Source organism: Gavia stellata, chromosome 5 (genome assembly GCF_030936135.1).
Source record: "Gavia stellata isolate bGavSte3 chromosome 5, bGavSte3.hap2, whole genome shotgun sequence".
NCBI lineage: Eukaryota > Metazoa > Chordata > Aves > Gaviiformes > Gaviidae > Gavia > Gavia stellata.
This window is the reverse complement of record NC_082598.1, coordinates 6,797,299-6,815,169: the sequence shown is the minus strand read 5'-3', so window position 1 is coordinate 6,815,169 and position 17,871 is coordinate 6,797,299. Positions and strand designations below refer to the sequence as shown.

General features: G+C 39.2%; 1 protein-coding gene across 1 annotated transcript in view; it reads left to right on the top strand.

Annotated features, from left to right (window-relative positions):
- Nucleotides 1–17,834, top strand: part of KDM3A (lysine demethylase 3A) — a 30,192-nt gene extending 12,358 nt beyond the window's left edge. The window contains exons 10-25 of the mRNA XM_009819551.2: nucleotides 1,042–1,243; nucleotides 3,584–3,798; nucleotides 6,831–6,983; nucleotides 7,215–7,310; nucleotides 7,643–7,770; nucleotides 9,471–9,657; nucleotides 10,158–10,327; nucleotides 11,113–11,349; nucleotides 11,769–11,940; nucleotides 12,872–12,962; nucleotides 13,542–13,672; nucleotides 14,506–14,625; nucleotides 14,719–14,858; nucleotides 16,394–16,570; nucleotides 16,653–16,787; nucleotides 17,313–17,834. Of these exons, the coding sequence (XP_009817853.1) occupies nucleotides 1,042–1,243; nucleotides 3,584–3,798; nucleotides 6,831–6,983; nucleotides 7,215–7,310; nucleotides 7,643–7,770; nucleotides 9,471–9,657; nucleotides 10,158–10,327; nucleotides 11,113–11,349; nucleotides 11,769–11,940; nucleotides 12,872–12,962; nucleotides 13,542–13,672; nucleotides 14,506–14,625; nucleotides 14,719–14,858; nucleotides 16,394–16,570; nucleotides 16,653–16,787; nucleotides 17,313–17,393 (2,435 nt within the window). The 3' untranslated portion in view covers nucleotides 17,394–17,834. The remainder of the gene's footprint in view (nucleotides 1–1,041; nucleotides 1,244–3,583; nucleotides 3,799–6,830; nucleotides 6,984–7,214; nucleotides 7,311–7,642; nucleotides 7,771–9,470; nucleotides 9,658–10,157; nucleotides 10,328–11,112; nucleotides 11,350–11,768; nucleotides 11,941–12,871; nucleotides 12,963–13,541; nucleotides 13,673–14,505; nucleotides 14,626–14,718; nucleotides 14,859–16,393; nucleotides 16,571–16,652; nucleotides 16,788–17,312) is intronic.
- Nucleotides 17,835–17,871: the final 37 nt, after the last annotated feature.

The following is a 17,871-nucleotide window of genomic DNA, read 5'->3' as shown; positions in this document are numbered from 1 at the left end:
TGTTACAAAACATATGCAAGAACAGAATGGCAAAACAGGTTACAAAAACAAAGTTCTGTTTGGAATGCAAATGCTGATGGCATAATGAGACTTTTTTTTTAGCAATGGTCTAAACTTTGTAAGCATGGTGAGAGATGGAAGTTGTTCTCAACAAAGCTTTGTTCAAGAGGGCCTTTCATTTAATAACTGTTCTGAAAACAAACAAAAAACCCCAAACAAACCAAAAAAAAAGTGAAAAACCACCCAACCCCCAAACAACCCACCTTGTTTCTATGTTTTCTGTGTCCCAGTTCCACTGGTGAGCTCTTCCAAGTTTTCCACATGGGACAGAATGGGAAAGGTTGTAGTTGTTCAAGGAGATGGACTCCTGATGTTGTGTATTGTGCTGTGCATCAGGTGGTATAGTTGGATCATCGTGGGTTCTGGGAATCTCCCTACACACCCACCTCTTCTTTCTTTCCAGTCTCATGTTGCTTGGTCTTGGATTACCATGTGGTGTTCCATAATTAACATGGGTACTCAGCCAGCCAAGCAGTCACTGTTGTGCCCTGCTAGGCCTCACCCGCAATGTGGGAGGAAGAGAGATATTTGGCAGCTGTTGTAGTAAGATGCTGAAAGCCGTTGCATCGTGAAGGGTGAAAACAGGACTGAGAAATGGCCAGGTTGTACTTCTGTCTTCATTACTTGTGAAATCTGGTCGCTTCATGCCCTGGTCTACTCAGTGCTCAGGTACTGCAGCCCTGATGGCTGAAGAACTTTCATTAAAAGCAGATGCTCTTTCAAAATATTCCTCTGTGGAAAAGCAAAAGGAGCTGTTAAACTTGGGTCTGCAGACTATGACTCCAGTGGAACGATAGCTTAAAGTTTCTACTGATCTGAAAAGAGGTTTCTGCCAACTGCAAATATTTTAGCATAATTTTGTTTCAATGTAATGTGAAACCTGTAGGAAAAGTTGATGTAGATCTTTCACTAAAATACATTTGCTTGCACCTTTATATGAGAAACCGAAGCTTGTCTAATCTACGCTACTCTTCCCTGCAGTAATTGTTCGCAAGTCAATTTTAGCAGATGCTTCTAAAGTGAAGAAGCTGCAGCAGAGTGGAGAAGCATTTGTACAGGATGGTTCCTGCAATAATATTGCACCTCACTTGCATAAATGCAGGGAATGCCGTTTGGACAGTTACCGGAAGAACAAAGAGCAAAGAGACTCCACTGTCTTTTGTCGATTCTTTCACTTTAGAAGGTAAGAACAATTTTGACTATTTAGACTTTGGTATTCTTTAAATGTGAATAATACGCCCCACACAACTGAGTTGGATGTCTGACCTTTTTTCCTTTTCTGAAAGGGGGGCTGTTGAGTGCTCACTGTTAGCTATAAAGTGGATCTTCATCTTCCAGAACAGACGAAAAAACCATTTTTTTGGTCAAAGTGGTCTCATTTAGGTCTCTGGTGCAAAACTGCTAGATGTCAGTGTGTAGCTGTTACGCTATAAGGCTAATATACCTAACTAATGAGAGGTTGCCTGTGGTTTTTTTAGTCTTTAGAAATTTTATAACTGCTTCATTTGAGTAGAAAATATTTTGGCAGGACTTTGAGCTCTTTATTTTGCTATTCTGGGCTGAGTGCCAATGGGATAACATGAGTTTAGTTTGAGTGCTACAGCTCAGTAGTATTGGAGATAGTAGTGAGAGGATAGATTCCGTGCATGTCTCCCAAAGCTTAGCGGTTGGACATGTGAAATGTTAGACATATATTCACAGCTGTGGAAGAGTTCCAGTAAGTGGCCAGGGGCTTTCAGCTGGAATCATGGAATAGTGGTGGGCAAAATAATAACTTAAACTTTGTTGCTCTATTCTTTGTTCCACTTTACACTTGAGAGTGTGTGCCACTTCTTTAAGCTTGCCATAGAAATGTTTAATCAGTATGCTTGCTGGGTTTCGGGAGGGCAGATGGGGAGGGTCAGCAAGGCAACTTCAAGGAAAACCTGGTGACTGTGGAGTGGTGGTTGCTTTTCCAAATCAAACCTGCAGCTTGAGATCCTTTACTCCCCACCTGCCTCCCCCCACCCTCCCCAGCCTGAATCTTGAGTTGAACAATCAAGGTCTTTTGATGTTTTATCTCTTTAGTTCCTAAGACACCCTGAGGAACCCTTTCAAAAAGGGTTCAAAACTGTTACTTGAAGCCTATCTGTAAGCCCAGGGTGGGTGTTGTCAAACTGCAGTGTCTGGCTGTTTTTTAACATGTCCTTTCCTTTGTTTTCACATTGTGTAACTTTTTTCCATGAACTATTTGATCTCATGTCCAGATGGTGTTGCATGCTTCTTTTAAATGGGTGTGGGGGGAAAATGAAGCTTTGTGGCATGGACTGTGTTTTATGGGAGGAAGGTAATGCTTATGATACTAGAGAGGAAAAGCAGAAATACTAGTTATCACAAGGGAGATGGGAAGCTTCCTTATACTTTTGATTTTCAGAGGAATTACTTGCTTTTGAGTCTCTAGGTAGAATACAAAAAGCTATAGGCCTGAAGACCTTTGGAAGAGAGAAAACTGAAAGCAGAAAGGTTACAAAGATTATGGAAAAAACAGTACTCTTCAACACTTTCATTTGTTTCTTGAGGTTCATTCTTCTGCCACCACAACACCCCATCCCGCTTGCAGGTTTTGTAGCTAAAAGTTTTTTTTAAAAAAATGAAGACATGTTACTAATCTGTTATTTAACCTCAGATGAGAGATTTTACTATAGTAAATCTTGGGATAATCTGAAATTCGTTGAAATGTTCAAAAACGTGTGAGACCAGAGTAACAACATACTATGCTAATTCATCTTCTTAGGGTAAAAATCCAGACTTGCAGTGCAGTTCAAAGCAGTTGAATCCTTCAGTTTAGAACTTGAAGCTGATGGACCTGTCTTGTTTTACTGAATGTGGAATCTGCAAAGTCTGAAGATGGCGTTTGGTGATATCAGTTGCCAGCCCATGTTTTCTTGCCACACTCTACAGCATTTAGTAAAAGGGTTCCTGAAAACATGAGCAAAACTCTTGATGTTTTTTATTTAATAAACTACTAACAATACAGATCTCATTCATTCCACCTACTCAGAATCACTCAAGAATATCTTACTCAAATTTTGCTGGATTTTTTTTGGCAGCTACTTACAATATATTTCAGTAATAATTAATTTGTATTTTAAAGGTGTTCTAATGTCTCTTGAGTTGTACATAGTTCTAGATTAAATTCTGACTGTTACCTCCTCTAGATGTGTTCCTTAATGCCAGTGCATTTTAAAAATTATGTTAACCAGATTTGATTTTCTGTGAATAAAAAAAATCTTTAGTTAGGAAATCTACCTTACTACAAAAAAAGATGTTCCGAGTCTTTGTGGTTTTTTTAAGCAAGCAGTACATTAAGCATGCTTAATGCTAATGACAATATGTTTATCTATGTCTGTGGCAACTGTTGCATGTTAAACTCATTGACATACAGTATACATGTTTACAGTTCAGATATTAACTCACTGGAATGAATGTAAATTAATAAAACACTTGATTATGGGGTTTTCTCCTTTTCCCCCTCTTCCCACAGGTTGCAGTTTAATAAGCATGGAATACTACGTGAGGAAGGCTTCTTAACTCCAAATAAATATGACCCTGAGGCTATTAGCTTATGGCTACCTTTATCAAAAAATGTTGTGGGTCTAGATCTCGACACAGCGAAGTATATCCTAGCCAACATTGGAGATCACTTTTGTCAGCTAGTGATATCCGAAAAGGAAGTTATGTCTACTATTGAACCACACAGTAAGATCAATTTCTATTAAAATAATCTGTATTTTAATAGCTTTATGTGAAACTTCAAGCTTCTGACCTGTGTGGAAAATATATTGCCTGTATTTGGAAGTGTCGTATAAGACTTCAGTGTTTCCATTTCTTCTCAAAGGGAGGTAATGGTTAAGATCCAGTGTGAACTAGTGTCAACAACCCTTTGCTCACAGGCAGGGGGAAAGAGAAAAGTAATTCTACCTCTCCTGATGTCAGAAGACTTTTCTCAATTTATCAAATTACTTTTCCTGTTGCAGAGAGTGTAATTCTGTTATGAAACAAAGTGTAAAAAAAATAATTAAATAAAACAGCAGGCAGCTGACAACAATCTATTCTTAGCATGTAAATGAAATAAAGCTTTCATTTTGACTGTACAGATTCTGTTGGATTGCTTTGGTCCTATTTTGTTGTTCTTGCATAATGGACCTAATGCTGCCTGTCAAGTCATAAAGAAATCTTTTTTTCCTTCACCTAAAATTTTCCATAGGACTGTTTCAAGTGATTATAATGTACAGCCCTACTGGGAATAGACCGGAGAGGTGCTATTGATGGGGTAACTGACTGTACAGCTTCATCAGTGCAGATGGGGCAAACCTTGCATCTTTGAACACAGGCTTTTGTCCACATCAGAACCTTTTTGTAGCAAACATGAGCAGACAGATGGAGAAGGTTGTGATCTTGCATAATCACTTCTCATGATTTTAAGAGTCATTCTACCCTGTTTGTTTTTTGGATTATAACTACATGACTGAGTTGCAGTACAGTTTAGACTGTCTAACCAATGTATTTGGGTAATATTGACATTATATAAAGATTATATCACTTTACCAGTCACTCTAAGGTTTTGAATAGAAGAAAAAAAACTGAACAGGTTGAATGCCCTTCAAAAGGGGAGGGAAGACTTGAGATATTTCAGAAGTGCTTGTTCTGGGGTCTTACTCTGGACTACTTGAAATCTGCAAGCTCTGCTCTTCACTTGGACTGGAACATATTCAGGCCTCTGGAGCCAAAGTACCAATAGCCAGAGTGAGAGGTACAGACTGGAATACTGAAACACTTTCAGAACCATGAAATTTGGGGTGGAATTCATGAAACAAAGGGGAGGTGTGGTGTTTCTTAATAGCAGAGGATGCATCTGTTAGCATACCTACCAGAAACATCCTCTGCTTAAAAAAACAAAGACACATGTGAGTTCTGGAGTTGGCTTGAAAGGAGGAAAATGTCATTAATTCCTCTTTGATAGTTTATTGCCCTGGGTGATGAGAGTAAGGGAACTCATTTTTGTTAAAATGGAGGATATTTTTAATGCCCTGGGTAGGAAAGAAGTAATTTACAGTCTAGATAGTCATTCTTTGAACAGTTCAGTGAAAGAGTGCTCACTCAGTTGGCACAGGAAGAAGGTAGATTCTTCTGCCACCATGATTTAAAGTTATGGTAAACTTTTCTTGGCAGAGTTCAGTTGAAATGCTACCTTTTGATAAAAATTCTGTCTCTGACAAACTGATGTTTTCCAAAATGTCAAAATATTCAAGTACTACTTTTTAGGGGATCATTTATGTTTGAATATTTTTGGACTCCACAGTATGTCTCAGGGTCAGCTCTTCTCTCTTTTACCAGTGAATTACTGGACTCTGGTAGGTAGAGCCACAAAACAAACACATGTGAGGGAGAAAATTATTTGGGAGAGCTTCCTTAAAGAGAGTTCCTTAAAGAATTAGTAGAAAAGCACAAGTGAAATTATTCTGGTGTAGTAAAAGATTGACCAGTGTAGAAAGAACAGCTTGTTAGGTCACATTGCTCCTTGGGCACCAAGTGCCAAAAGGAGACCTACAGAAAGAGGAGACAGGGTCAGACTATGGAAACAAAAGAATAGCAGGAGTGGGAAAGGACAAAAATCAGAAAACTGGAATATGAAATGACATGCAAAAAATAACAAAACCCGCCTTCATCCTGTTCTGCGGAAATTGAAGGATTGGCCTAGAAAATGGTAAATATAGTGCATGTTTTTAAAAGGCAGAGAAGAATGGAGCTGGTAATATTTAGACCTCTGTCTCCTGGAAGAATTTGGAAGCAAGTAGTCAAACAATTTTTACCTCCTACTTAAGAACAAATTGTGCCAAGCTATTCTGGTTTTGTTCCATACATAGTTAATGGGCATTACACAGAAGAAAAGCAACAGATGTCTTGGATCCTGGTGTGGGTTTTTTTTTAGCATACATTAGGACATGGTCTCTCATAAGTTGCTCTTAAAATTAAGAAAATTTGTGGGCAGAAAAGTTTTGGAGAAGTTACAAGTGTGGAAGGAGGTAGGAGGGGGCAGATGTGTGCTTTTCGTCTAGTCTAGTTTTCTAGCTGGTGACATAATGAAATGAAGGTCAGGCTAAAATAATCTGTACATAATGCAGCCCTGGAAGGGCTTGTAATTTTTTGAAAGATATTGTCAATGTTTGGGATGTTTTGAGTGAACTGAAGAAGTGACTTGGGGTGAGGAAAGGTGGAACATAATGGGTACATAAGAAACCTGAACAGCTTCAGAGAATAACAGCTCGCCATTCTGAGAAGGTCTGATGCACACCTGTAAATGTACAGAAAATCTACTAAATGGAAGAGAACTACTTGCCTACTACACTATTGAATAGAGGACAAGGTGGTTATGGAAAGCTGGAGATTAAGCTTAGCTTGCTAGTTGTAGCTTAATTTTTTTTCTAGGGTAGCTGTGGAATTTCCGCTTAGAATGCCAGCAGTGTGCGTGTTGACTTGGGCAAATACACATCAGGAGTAAGAGAGGTAGTTGGTGCTGCACAGGAGAAAGAATATGTTCTTGATTGCTTAGACTCTGTTCTGGACCTGCTTTTCTGAATCTGTAACAGTAAAGGCTTTGTTTTGGGGTTCCAGTACAAAAACAAGTCTGAGTCTTGCATCCGTAAAGTGTTTTAATGTAGCTGTATTTAACATGCAAATATTTTGTTGTGTTTAAGCTAACACTTGGACTAATCTGTCAATTACCACAGGACAGGTAGCCTGGAAGCGCGCAGTTCGCGGAGTTCGAGAAATGTGTGATGTCTGTGATACCACAATCTTCAACCTTCATTGGGTCTGCTCTAAGTGCGGCTTCGGTGTGTGTGTGGATTGTTACAGGATGAGGAAAAAAAGCATACATGAAGGTGAGAATGCATATTGCTACTTTAAACAAAGATGGGGAGAGGGGGAAGGAAACCTGTATTTTTAACTTGGAAGTCACTAACAACCTTAAACAACAAGACAATAAGCCTTCCCAACAAAAAGAACATGTTGTAGACCTGTGTTTTGGTATATCAATAATATTAAAATATGTAGCTTTCCAGAGGAGGACGAAAGATGCACTAGTAAAACAACTTAATGATTTTGTTTTACAGATGATGAATCGGATACTTTCTCCTGGTTTAAGTGTGTGAAGGGGCAGGTACATGAACCAGAGAATCTAATGCCTACACAAATAATTCCTGGAAAAGGTATTTTAAATATTTGATTGGGATGAAAAAATGCTGTAGGCGTTTGCTGTCTTTTGTATGTTGTTGTATTGTACTGAGCGTGGGGGTTTTTTTAGCAATAAAGTTAGTAAAAGCTTAGTATTTATTGTCCAAAGACTGGAACAGCCTCTGTACATAGTACTATTTTATTACCTTTGCCCTTTACAAAGAAGTAGCAAAACTTCTTGTTTCATGATGAGCTGTGTTAGTGTACTATTGTTTACCTGCATAGCAGACACAATTTCTTAAAAAGTCTTATTGAGTGCTGGATGTTCTAATTACACGTGAGCTCACTGATGACTCTTTTCCTTCAGCTCTCTACGATGTTGGTGATATTGTTCACTCCGTAAGAACAAAATGGGGAATAAAGGCAAATTGTCCTTGTGCAAATAAGCAGTTCAAGGCACTATCAAAGCCAACTCTAAAGGAGGATTCAAAACAGGTATTGCTACTATCTCACACTGTGTCTGTGTAGTATAGGTTCGCCTCAGTCTACTAACTATATTTGAAGCTAATGGTAATTGGCTTTATAGGTATGTCAATCCTGACCACTGCTGATAACCCCACCATGTAGGTTTTTGTTCAAAATATGTATTCAGTGTTCATCTTTCTGATTCAGTTATTTTTTTAAGTTTTGGGGAAAATCTCACTGTGTCCCTTTGACACACTGATGCCTCAATAAGTGACCTATCCTTGAAAAATGCTCATTGAGGATTTTTTAGAGCAAAGATAGGATTAAATTGAGAGAATCCTTAAGAGAAGAGACTTAAGAACAGACTGGTGGGAATGGTTGCAAAGTGTAAACTATCCCTAGAAGACCTAGACGTGAATAAAATTGTGAGGGCTAGAGCAGTATGGAGAAGCACTGATTTCTCTGGGAATCCTGGTAGGAAGTTTGCTGCTCATTATATTAAAAAAAAAAACCCCAAAAACCAAAGCCCACCATATGTTTATTTGTAAGTGGTTGTAGTATTTTTTTGCTTTCGAAAATAGAGTGCAAATCAGTGGCTTAGTTTTGCAGCATCTTGCAAGAAACCAGCTGAATTAAGTAACCTTAATTTTGTTGTATGCTTATTTGTAAAATTATTTTGAGAATAAATGTATTATCTTAAGTGTAAGAAGCCGGCTGAACTTGATTTTGGTGTTGGTAATCAATAGAAGAGACAAAAAATATTGTGAATTGTTAAAAGCAAGGAAGATGGTTACGTGATTCAAAAGTTAGCCTATGACTGACCTAGCTTCAGTGTTCTGTTTCTCAAGATTTCCTCTGTGACCCTGGACAAACAGCTGCATTGAAGTTTATCTATATCTCTCTTTCTGTAAAATTAGGTAAATACTACTTCGTTTTATGTCACTGCACTGATTGTGTGTGGATAAGCTTATTAAAGTTTGAGGCATTTTATATTATATTTGGAATCCTTACTAAGCATTAGCCATCATTAAGAGATGAAATAAAGAATCTAGCAATAGGTAGACACAGGTGCAGAATAATTTCTTTCTTGGAAAGTCTTTGAGTATAGAGGAAAAATTTAGCCGGTCATGCAGGAATCCTAGGCTAAAGCAGTAGTTCTGGTTAGCCTGTTACCTAGAATCTCCAAACAGGTAGATAAATCAAGTGCGTAGGAGATTTACAGTGGGTCCGGTGCTTGGGTTGTGCTGCCCAGGCCAATGCTGCACTCATATGCAGCTGTATTTTAGACCTGGCAGGTGACTGGACTTTTGCCACCTTCTTAAGACAAAAATTTAGGATCCCTATGTATTTGTTTTAATCTACTGAACTAGACCTCCAGCTTAGCCCTGGTCTGAAACATCACTAGAATTATGAGAGAGCAGCTGTTAAAATTGCATTTGGTTCCCACAGTAGTCCCAGAAAATGCGTCTGGGAAACTCAGTTTTCTGTGCTTGCCTTGAGGGGTGATGGACTCTATTGCCTGCTCTTAAAAGTTGGGAGATCCCAAATCCTGCTGGATCTTCATCTCTGGCCAATACTGAGATGCAGTGCTGACCTCGTGTGGAGATCAGATTTGTTTTGAAGGGCCAAACCATTTTTGGGTAAAAGAACAAAACTGGACTTTGAAGGGCTTGCTTCCCTTCTTAAGTAGAGTGTTTGTGTCTAATCAAGTTCTCACTTTGTTTTTTCAGAACTTGGTACCTGGAGAGAGGACCAGCCTTCAACATAACAGTTTTGTCCTGAGCCCACAAGTCACTACACACGATCCTCCTCTAAAATCAACAACTGGGAGTAAACAGACTGCTTCAGTAAATACTTCTCCTTCATTAAGCTGGCTTTCAAACCTAACAAGTGGAAACGTGAATAAAGAAAACAAAGGTGTGTGCAGAGCCAGTAAGAGTAAACCTTTTGTGGCTGTTGGTTAGAAGAATGCAGATCAAACCCAGCAATACCTTGTGTTGAGAATTATTTAATCTGCCTACTGGGGTGGGCGTTCAGTGCATGTACTGCAGAACTGGTCCATGGCAATGACTTGGAGTAAAACCTGGCAGATTTAGCGTATTCTGTTTTGAAAACTGGAATAACATCCCACTGATGCAAGTAGTCTTGAAAATTCAGTTTGAGAATGTATTTATTTTAGAATGTGTGATTTTAAAAGCTTTGGAGTACTGAAGAAAGTGAAAGGATTATTTCATCTGCATGTATTGAGAGGCGAGGTATATACATATGTACATACATACATGTATGCATATAGGAGTATCTTGTAGTCTTAAAAAAAAAAAAAAATCCAAAGCATATAAATCCAAAGCATATACTTCTCATGGTTCAGAGGATTAATTCCTGCTTCATTCTCAGATGTGTTCTTTTCTTCATTTCAGAGAAACTCCTCGTACCTATTTCAAAGAATGAAAATAAACCTCTACAGACACTCCCTAGTTTAGCTAAGCCTGCTGCAGCCCTGCAGACATTCAACAGTGCAATATTAACACCTGTGAGCAACAATAACACAGGTTTCTTACGGAATCTGTTGAACTCTTCTGGAGGAAAGGTATTTGAAAATATTGGTTTACAGGCTTGAGTTGATACCAGGCTTAGACTACCATTCTAAACCTGTGAACAACTACCATAGACATTTGTCACAGTAGGTAAAATTCTGTCTTCATTTGGGAAAAACATTCAGTGTCTGTGTTGCAGTGCTCCACTTAGTGCTTTCTAGAGTAGCAGCTTAGTGGTGCTATCAGCAAGTCTTGCTTGGTGAGGGATTGGGAAGAAAGTGATAAAGCAGATGAATTTACATAGGCTAGTGTCTGGCAGGTGCATTGATCGGCATGTCCATTAGACTCAAAAAAGAAGCATGGAGGAACTTAGAGATGGATGGAAAAACATTCTGTGGTGGGTGACTTACCTTTCTCATACCTTGTTTGCAGACTGTTTCACTTTAGATGTTCCAGGGCTTTATTTGCTGTTATAGATATGACTTTAAAATGATGGGGTAAAATATTGGCCATGAGAGTTCTTTGATGAAACTGCATTTCTGTTCTTTGATATAAAGAAAGTCCTGTTCCGTGCTGTATTTCGTGGTTTTCTGCAGCATTGCTGAAATGTAAATCAGAGCAGAACTTCTTATGGCAAAACGCTGTAGACAAAGTGTCAGAAATGGCATTGGCATTTAATGATGGTGAGTTTCTAGACAGCAAAGGTTTTTGTTTATCTGCGTGATTGTGAGCTCAAGTGAAAAATTTTGAAAGTGGCAAATCCATCTTTAAAGTCTGCAGGACAAGGCAACAGAAGAGTGCACCAACTTCTTTTTTTGTTCTTTTTTTTTTAAATCAGACAGACAATGGACTCAAGAGTACACCCAAAATCCTTGATGACATTTTTGCTTCCCTGGTGCAAAATAGAACCATTACAGACTTGCCTAAGAAACCTCAAGGATTGACTATAAAGCCGACAATAATGGGCTTTGATACGCCTCACTACTGGTTATGCGATAACCGCTTGCTATGTCTTCAAGATCCCAACAATGAAAGTAATTGGAATGTCTTCAGGGAGTGCTGGAAGCAGGGACAGGTATTTAAGTTTTTCTTCTTTTTCCATTTTCCGTTCATGTGCTTTGCCCTTTAATTGAAGAGCAGGTACAAACTTAGTGCAATGAAAAGAAATGCTAAACCTTCATAAAAAGTACTACATGAACACTGTTAGATCTTTGGATAAAAGGATGTATATTTTACTATTTGAAATCAGTTTCTAAACATGCTGCTGAACTTACAGCTCTGTATAAAAAGCTGCCTCATTGCTTGAAATAAAGAACAATCAAATGCACAGCATAATTCTGGTAAGGCAGGCTGAGCATTTATTTTGGAAAATACAGTGTTTGTCAAGTGCTTGTGTTCAAATGTTCAGTATGTTTTATGCATTACCCTGTTCTGTTTGGAATTAGAATTTTTGGTGTTTAATAATTCTTCAGAATATATTATTCTTCTTCACAGCCTGTAATGGTGTCAGGAGTGCATCACAAATTAAATGCAGACCTCTGGAGACCAGAGTCCTTTAGGAAGGAATTTGGCCAACAGGAAGTAGATCTGGTTAACTGCAGGACCAATGAAATCATCACTGGAGCTACTGTAGGGGATTTCTGGGATGGATTTGAAGATATTTCAAGTAAGTAGTGTGAATTTTTATTCCAATAAGTAAAATATTCAGCAGCAATAATTTTGCCCTAGCACAAATTTGTCATCCTTAAGCAGCGTAAAAGATGTTCCAGGCTTTTTCTTCATCCTGGGCAGTGTGCCTGCAATGTATTCTCACCATGTATGCTTGCGAGATGGTGGACTGGATAGAAACTGTCAGCCCGATGGAGGACTCTCCTTCAGGAGTATGTTTAGCTGCCTTTAGTCTTTTGGGGAAGCATTCTGAGCAAGTAGGTTCACCTGTCAGCTTTTTTGCCCAGTTGAGTGAAACATAAAAGAGCATGTGTAGGGTTGGTGCTCCCAAGGTAATTGGGTTCTGCTGTTTTAACTTGCAGGTGCCTTTTGTTCCTAAGGAACTAAAGTTATTTTGTATAAAAATGGGTTTAGGGGAGGCAAGCATGAGGTTTGGCTTTGTTTTCACTTCTAGGTGGAAACAAACTTTTTCCAGGAGAATTAATACTTGCCATGGCATCTGGAGTTCTACTTCATCTGTTTGTGTGATGTAAACTTACAGAATTTGGTACTTGGGAGAGGAAGAGTGGGAGCTGGAAGGCTCACTTACACCTTTCTTTTCTGTTACTTGATCTTTGAAAAGATTTGGCTTTATCATCAGCTACTCTAGCCTCAAACACAAAACAGTTGCCTGAGCTAAATTGTAGGAAGTGCTTGGGTGGGGAGCTGGTAAAGGCTACTTGTCTAGTTTGAAATCTACTGTTGTAACCTTTGTCATGGCAGTAATACCCAACTGTGGTGTCAGATGAACTTGTATGTCTTTGGTTCTACATAAATAGTTGTGGAATGAACATGATTTTAAACTAAGATCAGGATTTCTTTGTCTTGGTTCTTTGCATTTTGAGTTGTACAACTATTAAAAACTAAAACTTGTTACTATTTGACAATAGGTCGCCTGAGAACAGATGAAGGAGAGCCAATGGTATTGAAGCTTAAAGACTGGCCTCCAGGAGAAGACTTCAGAGATATGATGCCTTCTCGGTATGAATTTACAAAGAAACTGTTCATCGTTTGTGTGGTACACCCCCAAAATGGAGTGTAGGAATACTGTTATGTTTTGACACCTGCTTCAGCTTTGAGAAGCACTTGGTCACATGTGAACTGTTTTGTTTCTCAGAGATGCCTGACATAGCTGGAAATGCTAAAGAGGTTTTCTGATAATTTTTAGGTAGTTCATTGTCTTTATTGCCAACTAAAGTGAGTACCTAAAATTGCTAATGATTGGTTAAACTTTGGAAGCTCCCTAAAAGCCTGACTCATTTTGAAATCTAAAGTTCAGTTGAAGCTTATTTTTTTTGCCAAATGTTTTTAAGTATTCTGACTTACTGTGTTTGATATTTGTTGAGATGATATCACAAGGAAATAGCATTACTCCAGAGTAGTTAAATTTGCTTATCTGCTATATTCCTGTGTCTTGCTTGTTTTGTTCCTTTTCATGGTGTCCAGAAAACCCCCTAGGGGACGGAGTAGTTTTTTGACTGGAGAAAGCTTTTGTTGCAGTCTATTTTAGTCTGGTTTTTTTATCAGTTGCTAACATTAAATTGTGCTGTATTACTTCAGGTTTGATGATTTGATGAAAAATATTCCATTGCCAGAATACACTAGGAGAGGCGGCAAGCTCAACCTTGCCTCTCGGCTTCCCAACTATTTTGTACGACCAGATTTGGGCCCTAAGATGTATAATGCGTACGGTAAGGAATTTTTCACTCTAAAGGTCACGTTGACCACACATTCGAATTAAAATTTACTGTAAAATAAATGAATCCTTGCTGTTGCAGACAATTTGATTAATCCCATTGATCTGAAAACCTGATTTTGGCTCACCTATAGGTATTGGTGATGTCCAGAGCACTATATGATATTTATTAAATGTTTTTTGTCCAGATGGTTTCAAGCCAATAATACTTATTCCCAGTCTTCCAGTAAGCTTGCTCCACGTGTATACACAGCCTCTCTTTCCTGTAGCTGGCCACGTGTATTTGTTGTTTTGCTACTTCCGGCTGCATCACTTTTGTTACTTCTCCTTTTTGGGCTGTATCATTTAGTTTTTAATCTCCTCTTGAGCAGTTCTTTCCATGGCTAGTTCATCTGCTGTCACTCAAAAGGCATTTAAAACTAAGCAAGGTCATGGCCAGTAAAGAGATCGTGGCTAATAAATACTGTAGCAGCTGCCTTTTAGAGTGAAAAAGAGACTGTTTCTGAGAATGCTTTATTCTAAACCGCTATAGAAACTCTCTTCTAGCTGGACTTAAACGTGACTTTTATAAATCATACAGGCTAGGTATAGATACGGATTGATGTGTCAGCTTGATGTGTCAGCCTGTAAACTGATCACTTGAGAAGACCCAAACAAGATGGGGCAAGGTCCTGTATATAAAGTATGTTGCTGTACTGGACTCATTTGCCAACAAAAGTAAAAGCTCTCTGGTCTTTTCAGATAGTGCTGCTGAGTGTGGCAAAAGGTTTCTTTTTGTGTTATTAATGTACCTGCTACTCTCTCTTTTTTTTTTTTTTCTTCCCCCAGGCTTAATAACACCAGAGGATAGAAAATATGGCACGACAAACCTCCATTTAGATGTGTCTGATGCAGCTAATGTTATGGTTTATGTGGGTATTCCCAAAGGCCAGGCTGATCAAGAAGAAGGTCAAGTATTTCTTGTGTTTGGGGGGAGGGGGGTTGTTTCTGTGGTTGGAGGGAAGGTCCTTTAGCGTAACTGCTTGTGTTTACTCTCAACAGAAGTGCTTAAAACCATACAAGATGGTGATTCTGATGAATTGACAATTAAGCGTTTTACTGAAAGTCGAGAAAAACCTGGAGCTCTGTGGCACATTTACGCTGCTAAAGATACAGAGAAGATCCGGGAATTCCTTAAAAAGGTAAGCCATTGTATCTTAAAAACTGATCTTCTGTCTGCATAGGCTTGCAAATATGTATCCTTGGACTTTTCTTCTCCTTTCTATCCCAGTTGTTCTGTAAGCAAATGTACTTGAGTTGTATCCAAGACAAAACTTCTTGTGTGCAATGAATTTGTAGGATCTGAGGAGGGTAACGAGTTGAAGCTTGAAGTTACCCTGTACGTAGATACACTGCTTTTGCCCACACTTCTTGTAGCACAAGTAATGATCTTACGTCATGAACAAAAAAATAGCTGGTTTAGATTTAAGCAAGACCGTAGTTTAATCTTAAACTAGATCCTTCTTAAACACATGCATGTGGGATGTTCTTGGGAAACGTCAGAGCAATATGTGGTGCATAAAGTTCTTCTGTGTTCTCTCCCTTTTCCTACCTTTTTTTTCCACATACCTTTATGAGGTTTCGATTAAGGGAAAAGCATGAGGTACTTTGGGTGATGTTTTCATGGGAGTGAAAGGTTTAGTAGAGATCTGATACTACATCCAAAAGGGCTTGTTTCAGTATTTACGTTCACCACAAATGGTCCAGAGTTCTTGATGGTCTTAATTCTGGAACTTCTTTGGTGCTCTGAAAGTGGAAAGGGCTCATATGTTGATGTCTAAAAGGATAAGTGGGATGATCTGAACAACTGTTGGTCTTGTCAGCCTGACTACTGTCTTGGGCGGACGCTTAGAGAGGCTACAGCATATTTGTTTAGTATCAACAAAGAGCAAATCTTGTACTTGATAAAACGGGATACTGAATTTGATAAGTGTTGGCATTGTGAGTTTTGACATCTGTGTCTCACGCCTCTTCTTGGTCCCTTGCAGCATACTTGCCTGCAGGTGTGAGGCTTTCAGCAGCTTGTCTTGGAGTAGCACCAAGCTGTTGTATCTCCTCCCAAATGAGTTTTTGGGCTACAGTCTTGGGTGTAAATGATTGCCACAGCAAATTGGATTTATACTGGAACTTTTTGCAGAAATTCTCTCCCCACAGCCCTCAAATTTCTCTTCTAAAGTGCTTGTTGTGCCTCCCAGCCTGGAATCTCCTGAAAATCTAGTTAGCATCCTTTGGTTTGGTCAGTGAGCACACTGACTAGTGCTGGCCTCGGCAGACACCCGCTGAATTCCACAGTCAGTAGTTTTTTCCAGTTGTAGTTTCTTCCAGGCTGTAGTAGTATAAGAAGAGTATTGATCCCGCATATGATAGTGGTTCCCACTGTGAACACACCTGAGTCACTTAACCCTTCTGTTCCTTCTTACTGTAAATTGGGTTTAGTTGCATTTCCTATATCCACATTCGCAAGGTGTCTCTGGAGCAAGAGGGACTGAGAAATGATGAAGCCTTGACAAAATAAGGACTGAGTAAGAATCCAGACCTTTCATTGTGTAACTCTGTACCTGAACACATGGTGCAAGTCACTGTATCTGGCATGTGTGCATATGGAATACCGCGGATATGTCTTGATTGTCCAGTGAGACGGGTGTATTGTAATACCTGTCATCTTGTGACTTTCCAGGTTGCGGAAGAACAAGGTCAAGAAAACCCTGTAGATCACGATCCCATTCATGATCAGAGTTGGTACTTGGACCGATCGCTAAGAAAACGCCTTCATCAAGAGTATGGAGTTCAAGGCTGGGCTATTGTACAGTTTCTAGGAGATGTAGTTTTCATTCCAGCGGGAGCTCCACACCAGGCAAGGACCAGGGACACGGTTACAGCCTGACCTCTTGGGCAGACAATTGAGCACATGGCTAACGCTTGTTTGTTCTCTCTAGGTTCATAATTTGTACAGTTGTATTAAAGTTGCTGAAGACTTTGTATCCCCAGAGCATGTCAAACATTGCTTCTGGCTCACTCAGGAATTTAGATATCTGTCGCATACGCATACGAACCATGAAGATAAATTGCAGGTAACTTACCAGTGCTCAAGAGGAACCCTGCCCCTCTTAGCCCTTTCAAAAAAACCCACCCAAACCCACCAAAAAACCCTCACCAAACCACGAGGGGTGTGTCCACACAACCCAAGTTGCTTTCATGTTCAGATCAGCTTTAACACGTTGGATCTTGAAGAGGAATTTCCACAGGTTTTTTAATTGTTACAGTTTTTCAGTAGTTTTGAGGAAGCCTTCTGAAGCTTCTCCTGAGATTCTTTTGAAATGTTTCTTTCTTCCATTTGTTTTGTTTTCCCTCTAGCTGAGCTTGCACTACTCTCCTCGAGCTGCAGGGTTTCAGTTTGTATCCTGTTAGAATCTGAACCTTATTTTCACAAGTCAGTGATGTAAGCGAAGCTCATGCAGATGAGCGTGTTTAAACTGAACAGAGAGCCGCAGGGGTCGTGGGGAAGTTGAGCAGTTTTCTGCTGGTCAGAGGCTTCCAACCTGACCCTAACTGTGCTGTTTACTTGTAAAACTGATCACCTGCTCTTTTCCTCCTAGGTGAAGAATGTCATCTACCACGCAGTTAAAGATGCGGTTGGGATACTGAGAGCTAATGAATCCAGCCTTAGCAGACCGTAAAGTAGAAAGCCTTAACCACACACTATGAAACAGAAGCGTTGGCAGCTGTTTTAACTACTCAGTCAGGACCTCTGTGGACTTTGAGATTATATGAATGTTACCTCATCTTCCTTTCAGCAGTACCAGAGGATCGTGGTACTATGTTCTGTGTATTCTTCCAATGTTTACAAACCTGATATGTATATGTAGTAATATGTATGGACTGTGGCATACTGTGAATGCTCAGTTGCAATAGAACTTTATATGGAGTTGCTCTCCAAACTGTACAAAATACCTCCTATAGAACTGTCGGAAACTATTCCAAATTACTCGTTTGAAAAATATTATTCAAGACATTGTAAAGTTCCAATTTTTAAAATGTATTTTGGGGTGGGAGGAAGTGCGGAGTCACCCAATTTAATAACCAATTTACATAAAAATAAGAATGCAGTTCTGGAATTTCATATTAACATAGAACTAGCATTTAAAAGTAGCTTTA